At 38.3% G+C, this 17976-nt stretch overlaps 1 protein-coding gene across 4 annotated transcripts in view; it reads left to right on the top strand.

Annotated features, from left to right (window-relative positions):
• Nucleotides 1–17976, top strand: part of LOC116940624 (receptor-type tyrosine-protein phosphatase alpha-like) — a 40779-nt gene that overhangs the window by 606 nt on the left and 22197 nt on the right. The window contains exons 1-12 of one of the 4 annotated variants that reach the window (XM_076065854.1): nt 7980–8003; nt 8749–8840; nt 9397–9546; nt 10050–10418; nt 10539–10586; nt 10695–10776; nt 10972–11039; nt 11802–11938; nt 13580–13670; nt 14463–14539; nt 15934–15970; nt 16850–16947. In XM_076065854.1, coding sequence (XP_075921969.1) covers nt 8756–8840; nt 9397–9546; nt 10050–10418; nt 10539–10586; nt 10695–10776; nt 10972–11039; nt 11802–11938; nt 13580–13670; nt 14463–14539; nt 15934–15970; nt 16850–16947 — 1242 coding nt within the window. In that variant the 5' untranslated portion in view covers nt 7980–8003; nt 8749–8755. Of the gene's footprint in view, nt 1–629; nt 8004–8748; nt 8841–9396; nt 9547–10049; nt 10419–10538; nt 10587–10694; nt 10777–10971; nt 11040–11801; nt 11939–13579; nt 13671–14462; nt 14540–15933; nt 15971–16849; nt 16948–17976 lie in introns of those variants that run through there. The other 3 variants (XM_032950689.2, XM_032950692.2, XM_032950691.2) reach the window with 3 other exon arrangements.

Raw genomic sequence — 17976 nt, 5'->3', positions numbered from 1 at the left:
GATCTCGGCATGTGCGGAAGTGGTGGAGGAGGGGGGGGTGGAAATGTTGTTATATTATTTATTGTTTTGGCCATCTCCGCTACGTTGTCATTTTTTTGCGTCTGTTTTGTGTATGTATGTATGTGTGTTATGAAACATTTTCACAAGTAAAGGTACTGTGCTCCAGTGACTGTTTTGGAAGGTGGCGAGGAATGCGATAATGGTTTGATGATTATAATTATACAGTCCCGTACAAGCGTTTATCATTTACCCCGAAATAGCTGCATTGCAATTGTATGCCTGTGTGTTATGAGACTGTTTTCACGCTCGACTACATTGGGTTCTGTGAAGTGTTGCGGAAGGGGGTGATGAAGACGATGATGGAATGACGCTGGACTGTAATGCAATTACAACTTCGACTACAACGCGATTACACTGCCCACATTTAACATTTGAAGTTACAGCAGTTGTCTTTGAATAATTCGTAACAAACTAAACACTTTTGTCTATCACCACTGTCTTAAACATGTATATAAGCGATGTTTCGGGCAATGGCCCCTACATAGCAAAGATCTGATTTGATCTTGCTTGTTTTAATGTCTGCACCATTCCCCCCCCCCCCCCCTTATAAGAATGAATACACCAAGTACTGTACAGTGGTGTGTGAATAAGAATTAAAGTAAACATAAGCGGCTTATAAAGTAGTGAACCGTACTTTGGAACAACACTATAGTCATCTAATCTGGTTACTTTCCGTTATTAAATGTCATGCACCACTTCTCTTTTTGCGTGTGGTTATATTCTATATCAGGTCACCTGACCACACCACGTGTAATGTTATTTAGCTTTTTCATTGCATGGTTATGTTGAAGGTAGGTTATATTATTCTGCGCATGCCATTGCAGTATTGAAGTTGCTACATGTGCATGTTTGTACCTCCAGTAAGGTGCGTATGCGTCTTTAGTTTGTGTACAGTAGTTGCTTTCTCTTGACCTGACATGTCATGCACTGGAAATTACTTGACAAACATTTGAGATTTACTGTAATGGCAGGTGTACAATAGTCAGAACCCTCTGGTACATGGACTTTAGTTGGCACTGTAGGTATTGGATTATCACAACTAAAATGAGCACATTGTTTACAAAGAAAAAGAAACATGTGCAAAACCGTAAGTGCCGATGAGTGGGGGGGGGAGCTGATTTGGTGATCAATTCCATATTGTTGATTCACATTTTAAACTTTCCGAACCAAGACTACTGCTGACTTCTGCCAAGAGAAGCCGACAACACTCCCCTAAAGATTAATACGGTAACAGGTAAAGAGGGGTCAAGCATCTCTCTGCTAATCTGGGCATTTTCAGATGCGCTGCTTCTGCGGCCGTCTGGAACGCTCTTCCTTCCGATATGAGGACGCCACTGGAGCTATGTATGCACTTTAAAATTATTTTTGTAGAATTGATTTTTGTGTTTAGTTTGTCGTCTCACCCCTTGCACCTCCGACTAGCACGATTGGCTACGTACGGTGCGAAAGAAGTGCAGCATACAGTACATACATTTGAATGTGAAAATTCAATCTGTACATTTCACGATTCCGAATTAATACTCTTTTTTTGTACAGTGCTGTAAAATTAATGAGGTAGGAGAGCAAAATGTTACAAGGTCATATTAGAGGCATGTCAAGTCATTGATGTTGCCGTAAGATTTTCATGACTCACAGCTTTGCCTGGATTTTTTTTTATTAACCTTTGATCTTGGGATTTGGAGTTGATGCAAGGTGTAGATAAATTACGAATGCGGTTCTATAATGCGCAGAATCAAATAATTACCCAATGCTCAACTTCTAATGACCATCAGAAGGTGTTCATCTCGTGACACAACCCATATCACAAAACCTCCATACGATAAAACCTACAGCTACAAATACATGTATATGACATTTCCCCTGGCATGTTTGCACATAATCTAATATAAACACACAGCATTTGCAGTACAGACACGTGAGGTTTATGCACGCCCTCGAGCAAATATGCTGTGGTCGTGTGAACAATCAAAACCCCATAAGTCAATGTACAGTGGCCAATTGTGTAAAAAAATTAGTACGGTTCTGTATATAACGTCCCTCAATCGCCCGCTGTGTTCTGCCCGCGTCTGTGAACGATCCCAAATATTGCACGGCGCTAACGGGTCGCGGCGTTGGAGTTTCTCGTGACTTGTTATGACCCAGTGGCAAAATTGGAGCAGTGCAGTGCAACAAAAAATACAAATCGTAAGCTCGTTCCCACCACAACCACCACCACCACCAATCCACTGCTCGATAAAACGCCTCTCTCTCTCCGTACCAGTGTCAAGTCGTGGGGGTTGGTTTGATAGTTTATGACTCCTCTGCTTCGCCATGCTGCTCAAATGCGAATGGTCGCCGTTGCCCGGAGTCGAACTTTGTTCATTGGGTTCATGGTTGAGCTCGCACCGACCAACCCTGTCCACCGCTCTGCTGTCAATGGCAATACAGCAGAGTACTTCGCCACATAATGTCTTGTCACGCAAGCTGACAATGCTGTACTTTAGATTAAAACTTTAGAATTCGCAGCGTTGCGTAATTGTATGCATTCTTGAGTTCCAAAGAGATTAGTTCCAGTATTTTTGGTTCAATAGTAACACTGCACAGGACTGGTGGGCATGCACATATTTCAGTTGAACTAACTTCCAGGTTTGGTATAGTACTGTACTGTAGTTTACAAACAAAGATAATGGTGTATACCTTTGTGAGAGAAGAGAACGACGTCAATGTATGGAAAGTAATGAAGCCGAGCAGTAATTGTGCTTCATATTCGTTGGGATGTCATTTCGTTTGGAGGACGTTCGATTGCCGGCTGTGTAATTCACACTGTGCTGCAATTTATCCGTAGCTTGCTCAAGCGTCATTCAAGGTGGAATGTGTTAAAGTAAAGTACTGTATACACCATGCCTGCGAAATGCGCAATTGTATTGTGGCGACAGTTCTTGAAGTGCGCAAATATGATGTTGGTGCTTTCGCAAACAAACTGCTTGGAAGTTATGGAGTAGTTTACCAAGGGCATTCTGGTTGTTTACACGTGTTTTAGTTCCTTGATTTTACCGGACTACTATACGGTATACACAGAAACACCAGCATTTTATCATTGCGGTTGTAGTTTGAGGTTTATTAGAAGCATTGATATATTTGTTTCTTCTCGAAATGCATATGCGGTCAGATGAGAAGTGTTTTCATGGAGAGGAATGCAGTTCTAGTTTTAAATATTAACAATGCCATTATGTTCAATTACGCTGCTTGAAACATTTCCGTGCAGTCATGCCATGACCTAAGTTGCCGTAAAATGTGACCACTGACAACAAGCGCCTATTTTCTGGACGTGCGCAGACACAGGAGACATTATTTGATCTTTACTGTAAATAGCTGCAGAAAACATTTAAAGGCCAATGTGGTCACCACAAACACTGTTTCCAGTGTCAAGGATTTGTGCGCATGGTGATGCGTGTTCAGTCATTTCACTTATTTGGCCCCAGCGTAAGAGTTGTAGCAAGTGAAAGTTAGAACGCGCACTGGTTGTACACTGTCACAAATGTGAGTTGATTGTCATACAATATTGTTGTGCAGTTGTGTGGTAACAATAGAACCGAGAATGTTGCAGCTGCGAAACTATGGCACAGTTTTGAAGTTCAGCACACACAAATAATGTAATGATGCATAATTTGCCTTGTCATTAACTTTTATAAACACAGACAAATTTATTATTATTATCGTACTATGTTATGCCAAGTTACAATAGATTATAATCAGATTTTTCCAATTATATTTTTTCTGTTTACGCATAAAATTCAAATTTTCTTTGTTTTACAGTAATGTAGATGAACCTAAATGTGGAGCGATGGCACAGTGGTTAGCACACTCCTCTGGACCCGGCAACATGAGTTTGATTCCCGATCAACCCAAACCGGTCCGAGTCCATCCCCCCCTCCCCCATTCTTCACCAATCCACACTGAACACTGTTAAGCTCTTACAATATTATCAAACAGCCCCCTTGAATTATATGGCATGGGACTTCATCCATCAGCGGATTGACAGAGGGTTGTAAATTGTTATTATTGTAATGTCTATAATATCAGATCTTGTGATATTTCGATTTGTCAAGATACGAATGTGTTACTGAAATATAATCATAGTTACAGTAAATACTGTAATGCATTCTCCTCCACAGAGATGATAGCATTGTTATTAAGATCAATAGAGGAAGCCAAATGGCGCATCTTTGACTATTTGGCATTATGGGTGCAGTCATTTATTATTTATGGCCGAAGTAACGCATTAGATGCTGAGGCTGTGCTCAAGGAAAGAGCCGAGGTGCTGGCTATGGGTACAAGGGTTGGTTGGCCCTTGGCACACATTTAAGCCTGACTGGCAGCACAATGAAAGCTCAATATCCTTCATCATAAGGGATGTTAAGATGTTAAGTTCACTGAAAGACATGCCATGAAGAGGCAGATGAAATGTTTACCGTGAGTCTCGACATGCACATTGTTGAGAACAATTTGTATCAATCTGTATGGTATTTCACGTGGACATTTTAAGGAACATTTATTTTTTTGCATTTATCCCAAAATCACATATTAACTTAGCATGGTAGATTTTTTTTGCGTGCACATGGATGAAAATGTATCATATTAAACACTTTAATTAAACGTCCTTCCCCCATACCTTCGATTAGCACGGTTGGTTATGCATTGTGAAATATCATTGCTTGGAATGTCATAATATTCCAGTAGTTACACCTGAATAAGTCAAACTTTGAAAGTTTAAATTGTGGTTGTGTGCATCGCTTGGCTTGGCATTTCTGTTAATTCAGCATATCTGTAAAAAATAGAGTTGCTGTGCCTTATTATAGGTTGAGATTTTTGCCATCTGTACATGCATTGGCTTGGCTATTTTCATCCATTGCATAATATGCCCGACTGTACTTGTCACATCGCATATGTATGTTAAATAGTTGTGATGTTGTATACTGTTCTTTTAAAGCTTAGCCACATATTTTCACGTCGTCGCTGAATGTGGTTAAACGCGTTTATTGACAGGTTGCTTATAGGGCAACACACATGTAAGTTATATACTTCAGGGCACTGTTCAAGCCCCTCTATTGTACTGTGTTTAAGCTCCTGGGAGAATGAGAATAAATAAAATTAGTTTCCATGAAGTTCAATCACTTTAAATGCCATAGCTCAGTGGTGATGGCTCAATTATGAATTATTTTGTGGAGTTACACAATTTGTCTTCACTTTAATTGAGTAAGGAACAATTTCCTAATTAAACATTTGCACTGGACTATAATCAAATACAATACAGTAAAGAGAAGGCATGAGTAGTTGGCACAGTGTTGGTCACAGTTGGAAAAAATTGGTTAAATAAAAGAGTGCATTGATTCAGTATTAGACGTTTTGTAATACGTTTATCTGAGCTTTACCTGGCTTAGTGCTGCCTTGGGGAGCTCTGGAAATAAAATGAGGATCAGTGCTTTTCTTAATTCTGCCTACTGTAGTCAGCACATCAGTAATGACCAAAATACCAACAGCATTTTTACAAACTTCCTCCAACCAAACTTCCAATGTATTTTACGTATAATACTTTACAAATTAAAATAAAAAGTAATAGCCTTACATAATATTCCAGTATACCAATACAGTACTTTCCAATGGCATAGATTGTCGAAATAAAAGGACCTCCCCTTTAGCAGAATATAATTTGCACTTAGATGCCATCGATCCTAATTGTAAAAAAATAAAAGTTGAAGCAAATTAACATGATCCACTTTATTTAAGGATATTCTTATGAAATACACAATGCATTTTTTTTTTTAATCTGTAAAAGCACACGAAGGCTTATGACAATTTTTTTAGGAGAACCATGCAGTGGAAAGTTTGGTCAATTGCACAAATAAGCGTTGGGAATGTGAATAGGAAACCAGAGTGCTCTGAATAAACCCAAACCCATGCAAGGGGATTGCAATCAAAAGCATTGCACAGATAGATTAAAATATTGCATTGTTCTACCATCTTCTGGTCACCTTCCAGCAGAAGCCGACAGCACCTGGCATTCTTAGACACTCTCCCATACAACTACTGCTGCATTAGCCAGACAAGCCTGCAAAAGCATCGCAATATCTTACGAGATTTGGTGCATTCAGGGTGAGTTGGTTGTGCATTGTAAAATGTAGTGGAACCATTATACAGTGCTGCACTTGAACTTAACTTGGCATGATACATGAAACCTTTGCGAAGTCAGCTATGTTTGTTCCTTAAGGGAGTTTAGAGAGACATGTTTGGTCATTGCACCCAGCACTTTTACTTACATAAACTTGCAAAGACTATATAAATATCTGGATCTAAACCTGAAGTTGAAATGTTGATATGGCAACACTGTTGTTAAAGGCCTTGGCAACTGGCTTGCATGTTGAGGGCAAATAATCTAGGCTTTTGGTCTGCTTTAACCACAGCAGCCCCTGTATAACAACAGTGGTATGCCATTAGTAGTAATGACAAAGTATTGTGGGTGTCTTGTTATGGAACAGGATGTTCCTTGCACGCAACACTCCTACAGTAATGGGTATATGGATTACATACATTCGTTTTCTTTATAGAAACTGACAGTGCTCTAATTGTTTTTAATTGCAAAATCTACTTGAAGGCATAGTTCATATAGGCGACAGGCATTTGTTGGGACCTCCGTATGACATGCATTACACAACTCTGTTCCTTCTGACCTATTTGCCATGATTAAAAAGAGCTCCAAGTTATTTGCATAGCAATTTGTACGACTACGTGAGGTTATTGTTAGAGGCACGCGTGAAAGTTGGCCATCCTATGTTTTATTTGCTTAAACAACCAAATACAGTATATTACTGCATATTTAGCTATAATAAGTGTGTATTGCACACTTGCATTTTAAATAATTTAACTTTGTATTTTACATATTGTTACCAAAATAGTTCATGTATGCATTTGTAGTAATTATATTATACATCACTTTTTGTCTTACACTTTGCGGTATTTAAACTTATCTAAGGTGAATAGTTGCTCACAATCAGTTATCAGAAAGGAAGCAGTGGCAGCTGTTTAATGCATTAATTAATGTAAATGCTTATTTCGATTAAGTAGTGTACTGTAAATAGATATAGTACCATTTTAAGCCTGCAGCCTTGATAAGAGGAAGAGTATACCCTTTACGCCACCAGTTGCAGAAAATAGAAAAACCCTTGAAAAAGGGTGTGGTGCTATCTGCTCTTGCTCTTGAACATCTTGTAATGTTTTGAAAGTGAGATTAAGTTGGTCAGTTTAGCATTTTGTTAACTACAGTCCTGAAAGTGTGTGAAGCGTCAAAGTACTCGATTGTAAAAGGTGTTTCATCCACAGTTACACTTCTGTGTTTTCTGCATGTAAGGTGGATGCACACAGTGCCATAGTTTGTAGAAAAAATAACGTGAAGTTTAAACAAAATGATTGCATACTACACGTACCGAGGACGAAGAGCATAATGGATTTTTTTTTTACAAAATTCAATATATTTTTATTTCCCACTTTAAAAATGTGTTTAAATCTAACCACTGATCGGATGTGCTCTTGGTAATTAGTCACAAATACAACCTTTCAATGAAGATGTGTACTCTGGAGTGATAAGTACTCTCTGCCATTAATTAAACTGAGCTAATGAGGAGGGCTGTGCGGGATATAAATGATCTGGAGCAGTGTTTTTCAACGCAGTACGCTGCTCATGTGTTAGTTGTTAGGGTGCTGGCTCCACAGTGATCCATTGTGTCTGTCTTGGCTTCTGGCTGCCTTCCCGCTGGGCCCACGCCCGGATGGCCGGCCCTCTGACGGGAAATAGAGCATGACCTGCAACCTTGGGGCAGGATGCGGTTAAGGCCCCCTGACCTCACAAGAAGATACGGGCTGAAAAGTTTCACTTGCTGCGCTCCACAAGTTTGACCTTTGCAGCAAAGGTATCATGATACAGTGAATGTTAAGTGGCCTCAGCGAGGAATATGTCAAAATGACTTTTATGTATTTTATTTTGTCCTCTTATGTGCAGATAAATGTAGTGTGTCCATCCAGTCTTCATCTATTATTCGATAATTATACTTTTCACTTGGATCTGCGTGGTTGATTGTTGAGGTTATGTGAAAGATAAAAAAACGTGTTCGCCAGAAAAACCGGAAAATCCTGAGCGATCTTCATGAGCACGCAACAGAAGCATTTGAAACGGTCACACCCAAGATGTTGTAAAATACCTGGAACTCACTAATATCTCGTTTCGTGGCAGACACGTGAAACCTTTTTTGAAGGACGAAACTCGTGCGATTAAAACCTTTATCTTCTTTGGTGCTTTCGGTAAAGTCACGTAGAATGAGAATAAAATAATAAATTGATAAAATAAAATAGCACAATAAAATTCCCACTTCGTTTTATTTTATCAATTTATTATTTTATTCTCATTCTACGTGACTTTACCGAAATAACCAAAGAAGATGAATCCTTGCAGTCACGAAAGCTTTAAATCGAAATAAAACCTTTATGCTGACAAGGTCTATGTTTATATTTTTTCATCAACCTAGCTCTAACTGCTGTCTATAATTAGACAGCAGTTAGATAATGGAAACTACAGTAAATTATCATGTGTTTTGAAAGACTGCGAGTTGCTAAGATAACTGAACTCTGGGATACTTTTACTCTTATTGTGTTTTACAGGTTTATCATGGAGCATTTTTTGTTCATGACGATGCTGGGATACATAGTCATCTCAAGGTTGCACGTTCAGGCTGAAACCAACACAACCGATAGTGAGTAACACCCGCTCAATTGAGTGGCATAACTAAAATGTAAAAATACTTTTGTCTAAATATGTGATAAAAACAGTGATGGCCAACCTGTAACAGACCAAGAGCCGCAGAGTACCCATGAGTTCTACAACTTGAATTGCTTATTCTTTGCTACTGTGATAATATGTTCTACGTTATGCCCCTTCGATAGAGCCGCATGTGGTGGATTAACAAGTCGCATGCGGCTCGGGAGATGCCAGTTGGCCACCGCTGACATGAAGTGTAAATGCATTTTTTTAATGTTCTCGTTAAAGCCATGTTTTTCAGCTGTTTATTTTATGTTGCATGCATGTCAGACTTGTTATAGCTGCAATGCAAAATGTGAAATTGCAATGAAGTCTGCGTTTATTATGTTTTTGATAATGAGAAGCCAATGTCGTATGTGCCCTAACCCTCCATTTACCTTCATTTTCATGAATAACATCATGTTGCTCAAATTACTACTGACATATATCCCCTTTCCCAAAAACCATCCCACCCATCAATCCATCCACCCACCTATACTTCACTCTCACAGCGGTAATGGTCCATTCTGTTGCCACCCAAATATCTCGGCTGACCTCCACTGCCAGTGTGGTCGAAACACACACAACTCGCCACAACGTCATCTCCGACAGCACGTCAGCCACGCAGCCTCTCACCACTGCTCCTGGTCCCGACAGTAACTGTAAGCAATCAGTTAATTTGTAATGCAATGACTGAGCCAAGAGGGTTATTTGAAAGTTATAGATAAGTTGTATTTCATTTTAAGAATGTCTGTTTTGTTCAGTATTCCTTACAAACCCTACCTTTCAAGAAAGCGTACACTGAAAATGTATTAATATGCATTGTTTGATGTTTAGTGTCAGAGTTTATTTAAATGATTGTTCTCTTTATTCTAAATTTAAGTCGCTGAAGGTTTTCTTCATATCATGGTATTCATAATAAGGGCTCGAGTTTCAGTGATTTGGTATTTTTCCATTGACTAACATTAATATTGACGCAATACAATACTCAAGGTCCTAGTCAATGATAATGTGAAAAGTAACAATTGTTTTTTTGCATCCCTGGTTGACAAGCCTTAAACAGCGGGTAGTATTAATTACCTTCAGAGCTTTAACGATCACATCTTATTGATGAACGTAAATATTACTCATGTTCTCATTTCTGTATTTGTATTTTATTTGTCAGCAATAACAGCGGCACATATTTCAACTACACGGTCTCCCTTGACATCCTTGGCACCTGGACCACATTTGACTGGTGGGGCGACACAATTAACCACAACAGGAGCAAAGGCATCAACGCTAACACCAACCAATGGGTCAGCAGTAGATAACTCATCAGTGCCGACAGCAGCAAGTGGCATGACCACTGCTGTGCCAAGCAAGAAACCTGGTGCGACAAACCCAACCACACCTGTAGTGACTTCCAAGGTACACACAACAAGGACAGCGACAGACAACAAGACAGATGCAATGAATATAACAACCTCTTCACCTCGGCACTACTTTAATATAGTCACGAAGAAAGACTACCTGTCACAAACAACACCTGCAGGTGCGTGACATTTCCATTGTTTTTTCAGACCTTTCACTGATTTATTTTTAGTGAGAGCACGTCTTTAGTTTTTAGTACCGGCGTATAATTTGTTACTAAAATTTTTTTCTTGTTCAACAGACACGACTACAACGTCAACTCCAATATCACCATCTTCTGATAGTAGAGGTAAAGCATACTTGAAGAGGCTGTTATTATAACATGGCCTGTTGCAAGTGCTGGTTATTTAATTGTACTGATTATGTCTTATGTTTGTTGTCTGTCTTTTCCACAAAGATTCAATCATCATGGCAGCCTGTGTAGCTCTGGCCTGCATTCTGGTAATTGGAGTATTCATCATTGTCCTCTACATGTTGAGGCAAGGAGACCATTTTACTAACAGCTGAGCCATTAATATATACAGAACATACTTAAAGGGAGCTTTTCTGCACAAAGATAAACAAACGTAATACATGAATAACTAATCTATATTTAATGTTTAGCAATGAAAACTGTTTTGTTTAATGCTGTATTTTTACATTCTTATACCGTTCTCCGTGTATTTCCTCTGAAGATTCCGTAAGTACAAACACAATGGAACCAACTCACTTCGGCTGGCCAATGGCAGAGGAGAGGACGCAGGTCTGAATTTTAGCATATTTTATATTGTGTGATGTTACTTTGAATACAATATAGTCTCACAACAGCCGACACCTTTTTAATCCATTGTGGGCATTCATCTAAGGACAATCCAGGTTCAAAACCTGCTTCGGTTAAGATTTGACAGTTTTGCGCATTCCGGGTGATTTGGTGAGATGCTGCATTGTGTGCTGCAGAGGGCTCTGCAGTACAATCCATTGTTGTACTGTACTGATATGCTGCCACATATGCTTTCCACCTTCATTGGCCGACATTGATCAGTGTGAAATATTGGCAAATAACCCCCACAACCTGAGGCCCTCATCCAGCAGTGGATAGACTGAATGGCTGCACATGTGTATGATACTTTGTATATGTAGCCAGTTTTACTCTTGTTTGCTTTTGGATTATTTATTTTCATGTTGGTGTTACTGATAACTCAACACTGTAGAAAGTTTAAAATGACATACATTTCAGATACTGAATAATTTAAATCTGATGTATTTTACATATTAAGTCTTTGTGAAGCTCGGCTGCTTAATTTAATTGTTTTTTAGAATATCAAGTATGATATTAACATTGCACCGTATTAAGAATGCGTGTGTCTCTTTGTTATATTGAGTTTTACCCATTACACGTTGGTATCTTTGGGAATCTTGTGGCTGACTTCCCTATATTGTTTCGGCCTAGGTCGTATGTGCTGTGCTCATTTGAAGTGTAATGGATGGTGCTGTTCACTACTGCTGTGCATGTGCCTGTTTTCAGAGATGCAAAGTATGCCATTGCTGGCGCGTAGCCCAAGCACCAACCGCAAGTATCCACCGCTTGCAGTGGATCGTTTGGAAGAAGAATTTAATCGCCGAAGCGCAGATGACAATAAACTCTTCAGAGAAGAGTTCAATGTAAGTGTATGGTAACTATCTTATCGTGGTCAATTTCCATGTAGGAGGCTGTGCAATAAATGGCACCTGGGCAATTACAACAACTCCAAGGCATATTCTATGGTCTTTCGGTAAAGTCACGTAGATAGAAAAAATAACAACAATAAAATAATAAGAATGAAAATAAAGTGAATAAAAAAACCATGAAAATATCACGACGTTTCGATCGCAACGCAAGCGGTCGTCATCAGTTTTGGATGGTGCTGTTCACTCCAAGGCACTCTTGTGTAGAATAACTGATACATGGCAGGGATTAATTACAGCTGGGCCTATGCCCAGAAAAAAATTCTGCACCCAGCACAGCCACAGTTATAGCGAGAAGTATCAAGGATACTAGTCGCATGCCTATTCCAGTCTACCAGCGACCCCAAAAATGTGCATTGAGAAATTCAGCTGCTGACACAGGGAAATATTAGTTTTCCAAGGGTGTGTATTTCATTTGTTTAAGAATATGTGATTTTTGTGAAATAGAGAACACATACACGTGTCAAGATTTTTACATAAAAAAACAAGTTCGGAGTGTAGCCGACTTTTTTAATACTTTTTGTATAGTTGGAGAAAAAATATATATATTGTCCCAAGTCCTTTTGTTGGAATGTTCGATTTTTTTGGTGAATAAAATCTATGTAAGTATTATTGGTAATTATAACATACTTAATATTTTTGCAAGAAATATTAGCGTTATTGACAAAAAAGTGAAGGCATAAATTAGCACAGGTTTGGAATAAGTGTACAAAGTGAAAATCATCTTAACTGTGGCTGGTCATATCTACTTTCTTCGTTGGTCTGTGATTCAACCCATTTTCAGCCAGTCAGCTTTTATATCATCTTCAAAGTTATAGATAATAAGATAAAAATGTAAAAGGAGATGTGAATGATACATTCATCCTTTTAGTTGCAGTACCTGTGGATAATAGTAATGTTTTGGACATTTAGGTGCAAAATTCATTCTGTTTTCTGTGATTATTTAGAAATACTAGACATGACAACAGTGATGATGAATGATGATGACAATAACAATCGTAGTCACTGCCTACATCATAAATCAGTGCCGTCACAGCCGATGATGGATGATAATGGTGATGGCAATAATAACTATAATAATCGTTAATTGATCAGGCCACCACCTGTTGCAAGTCTGCACCTAGATGGGTTAGTGGGACGGAATGGATCACCACCTTGAGAGGTTTGCAAGCATGTTGAGGTTCACTTGGATTCAACTAAATTTAATGTATACATTGCACATCACACAGATTTGTTATACAAGCACATGAGCACGTAGTGGAAGAGTAGGCCAAAATACACTCTAGTTCAAGCCCTTCCACCACCAGTAGTGACATGAGCAAGTAATTGTAGAGTTCCACATTTACCTTTGCATGCACACAGGTAAGTTTTTTTTGTGTGGAATATTTGCTGATTTATTCCAGGATGTTTCTGTTGCGCGTTGTCGCTTTGGGATGTTCTGTGTTCAAATTTTGTTTGTTGCGGTTGCACCCGACTTAAGAGCCGCATGGCTCACAGGGCTATACCTAATAAATGAAACTTGAAACTTAATTTACAATGTATTTTTATATCATCTGTGCTATGTTTTTTTCACTCCAGTCTCTCCCAAGCTGTCCAATTCAGGCGACCTGTGAAGCTGCCTCCAAAGAAGAGAACAAAGAGAAGAATAGATATGTGAATATCCTGCCATGTAAGTACAAGATTTTTTTTTTATAATTCTACGATAATTTGTGTGTACCAAATATACACACATTTCGTGGATGTTACTACAAACAGGGACTTTCTTTTTTTTTACACCAATTGTCAGTGATGTTCGCCATGGCCCGTAATCAAATTCAGGGGACTGGGTTCATCGTATACTGCTCCACCAGTGGGCATATATACTGCTTGGATAATTTCGTTTATTTACAACAACAACAACAAAATTGTTCAATGGTTGCTAATTTCCAGACTTTGTCTGGTGGCTATTTTTTTTTAAATACAGACACATGACCATGCTCTTCTGTCTGGTTGTAATCCTATGTACATTCTTACATTGTGGTTGATGATACAAATGTATTCCACAATTCATATAGTGTTTGAATGTTAAATATACCACACAATTCAGATAACATTTGAATGTAAAATGCTGTGCTCTCATAGCCATGCTCTTATAGGTTTTCCCAAGACGTTATAATTGCAAACATGTTGATTTTATACCTGAAATGCATTGGCCACTATACATGTCTATGGGCACTGTATAATACAACCATTATTAATTCCATTAAAATGAGATTCCCATGTTGTTTTTATGTTATCTCATTCAAATTTTCAGGCATTTTTTTCTGTAAGGAAATTCACTCCTATCAGGCACCATGACAACGTTAGATAGCACAGCCAATAGGAGAGGGCTTGTCTTTGCAGGCATTCTGCATATGCCAAAACTCTGTTATTCCAGCTTGTTCCACTTCTTATTTTTTAACAATTTGTTTAATTTTTCCAGATGATAACTTCAGAGTCCACCTGACATCATTGGAGGGTGTCCCAGACTCTGATTACATCAATGCTTCATATGTTAATGTAAGAGTAATATTAACTTTTTAACGTGCACTTTTTACATAAAATGGTAAAAAAAGGCTCTGTAGTTAAATACTAAAAATAAGTTTAGCAAATATTACTATGTACTGTAGATTTTGAAAATGTTATTCATGTGACCTTACAACCAAATATAAAGTAATTGCTTACATTGAATGGTTATAGTTGCTTTTACTTTTGTCATAATGCGTACATATATAGCCCTTTCATCAGTCTATTGCTGTATGATTGCCTTCCCATGCCGTGCAGGTCGTGGGTGGGTTATTTGACTATACTTCACACGGGTTTGTGCAAGGTGGTGAAGGTGGGAGTATAGACATTTGAGTATAGCACGATAGATATAAAATTTTATTTTTTACCTGCCCTCTGCCGAAAATGTAGAATCCATACCTGTTTTATGCATGGTGGATGCCTATCCCACCACTATCCTGGTCCAATCCAGCTTAACTTCCATGATCTGATGAGATCAGGTGCATTCTGGGTATTTTTAGTCATAGGCTTTTCCATCAAATATTTTAAAATTATGCAAGGATCAATTACGTGTTACACTAAATGCAGACAAACTATATGCACTTCAATTTCTAACATGTTGGAAGCCCAGTAACTATAAATGTGATAATACATAGATTTTTAGTCTCAAGTGCTAAGCTAACCACATTTGGGTCTTATTGCCCTTATCAGCTCTCTGGGTAAACACTTTCACTGACGTGTTGGTGCAACGCACACATGCAAAACGCCTACCCTAATCTCCTATACAACAGATGCATGCCAGCGGGAAGGCACTGGCCTATCGTCCAAACATGCCCATGTCCCATTTTCTCATCTCGGCCAAGAGAATTTGATGGTGTATGGATTCTGGCATATGAGATTATTCTATATCTGCGTCATGCGAAAAAGTCTGCACTGTTACATTGGGTATGGCAAGAACTTACAAATGCTGTATGTGTGCACATTTTGTACACATGGTTGTTCCCATAGCACGAGTAGGTAATTATGTTAATGTGATAATAAGTTGGCACTGCCAAGCTGATCATGCTAAGTCGGGGGATAGAGCAGTCATTTTAAACATCGGTTTAATAATGCATTCCGAGTGTTATGTACTTTAGTTTTCACGTACAAAACTTTTGTTTTATTCTCTTACATATACTGTGCCGAACATAATTGTTGCATTTGAGAAATGCTGACAATACAATTTACTTAAGTAAGCTTTCCTGCCTTTTATAGCTGTTTCCTGAGCTAAGGCTGGTTTGCTCACATTATGATTCATACTTCATATAAAAAAAAGTAATCAAAACACAAATGAACCAAAAGTGAACTAAAAATCAGACACGATTGTTGGTTTTATTTTTTATGGATATCTTTCATTTATTCAATTCTAGGGATATCAGGAGAAGAACAAATTTATTGCAGCTCAGGGTAAGTGAAACTAACATACCAGTAATAATCCTAATTACTATTCTTGATTCTTTCAGTAAAGTTACGTAGAAGGGAAACAAGTCAATAAACTTGTTTCCCTTTTATGTGACTTTACCGAAAGAACCAAGACTATGAATCCCTGCAGTCACGAAAGCTTTAAATCAAAATTTAATCCTAATTACTGTTTACTAACATATCAGTTATGTTCTTAATGTGTGCAGTCTTGAATAATTTTCGTGTTTATTTGTCGCTTGCTGTAGTTCTATATAGATATGAGAATACCTGTTTAATTTGACACTGAATATTTTGGTATAATAAAAAAATTTGGCTCACACTTTTGTATGCTTGGTTGTTTAAAGAGAATGGATAATGCATATGTAAGTCCAGATAATAACCAATTAGGGGTGTAACGATGCAAAGATATATTCATTAATGTGTTGACTCGTGTGTGTTAGAATCAGTCTTTTTTTTGGTTTTCTATTTTTATGTGCACTAGCTTCTCCATGACTTCTGTAGTCACTCGAGACCATCTCATTAAATGTTACAAATTTTATCTATCCTCAAGTTGAATCACGACCCTGAATCACAATAATTCATTACATTGCAAGCGGGTGAATAATTAAACCCCTGCAAATCATTCACAAATACTGTAAAAGGCTAACTACAATATACTTTTCTTGAGAAAGCGTACATATTAATAACAGTTAAAATTATATTTTCATTGCTTCACAATAGTGTTGCAATCATCATTCATTGACAATGGTAATCTGTTAGTAGAAATATATATATCTTTAAATCCTTTGCATTATCCTTGCTAATATAATCTATATATATGTCACTCTGCTTATTGACGCCTGACTTCTGTGCTCATCGGTAAAGGCCCAAAAGAGGAGACCCTAAATGACTACTGGCGGATGATCTGGGAACTGAACACTGCCACTATCGTCATGGTGACCAACCTGAAGGAAAGGAAGGAGGTAATTTGCAAGGAAATTCACTCGCCATCTTACAGGGAGGAAAATCAAATGCCATTTCCTCCCTACTTCTTTTTAAAAAAAAAAAGCGTGACTCACTTTGAGGCCAATTTGTGATTTAATTAGCGTGTACACATGATCTTCACCGCTGAATAAAAGTTTCAAGCAACTGCAAAGTGTTTGACACAGCTGAGTAATTTTCACATGTTTATTTTTTTCAGTGTGATTTTATTATTTATTGCAAAGTAGTGAAGCATGGCTAAGATGCTTGGCTGAAAAAAAACTAAAAGAGCAGCAGAACTAAATTATTTTAATAGTTCAAAAGCAGCTCCCCAAGCGAGGTCTGGGGCTGAATAGCCTGTTGACCGGCCAGTTCACCAGTCATGCTTCACAGTGCATTTAATTGAATGTGTAGCTGTTGAACTCGAATGAAAGCCACACACCCATAGCTTTTGATTTTGAGGTTTGTCCACTTCGCAACCGAAAAGTTTTCCCAATGTGCTTCATATCTGCATACATTTGTGAATGTGCACATGTCTATGGACAGCCCTCTTGCGTAAATTAATTTCTGGATGATGAATCTTCCCATGCTGCATGGATCATGAGTGTTATTTGCCAATTCCTAACCACACTTGCCAGTGAGAGTTTGTGAAGAGCATAGATCATCGAGCTTAGACGTATCATACAGCAATTGACTTTGCAGCACTTCGCTCCGCTGCCCATAACTCCGCAGCCTATAACATCATCCAATCACTCTCTAGGCTTAACTCCACTTCGCTTCTGATATTTTATGAGATCGGCTAAATTCTGGGTAATTTGGTTATAGGCACGTTTGTGAATACTGAGCAGAATATGTTACTTTTTCATATCAACGTTTACAACAACTTTCGACTATGTACTGCTTCGGCACATTGCTCAGTGTTTCAGTTAATTATGATGTTTGAAACACCTCTCAGAGTTCCACAGTGAAGGGCATGTGTTTTAAGCAGGAGCATTTGCCTTACCGTGCCATGTAAATACACGACTGTTGTG

This window comes from Petromyzon marinus, chromosome 9 (genome assembly GCF_048934315.1).
Source record: "Petromyzon marinus isolate PM22_M1 ecotype Great Lakes invasive population chromosome 9, UKy_Petmar_22M1.pri1.0, whole genome shotgun sequence".
Classification (NCBI taxonomy): Eukaryota; Metazoa; Chordata; class Hyperoartia; order Petromyzontiformes; family Petromyzontidae; genus Petromyzon; species Petromyzon marinus.
Note: the sequence above shows the minus strand (reverse complement) of the source record. Positions and strands in the feature narration are given on the sequence as shown.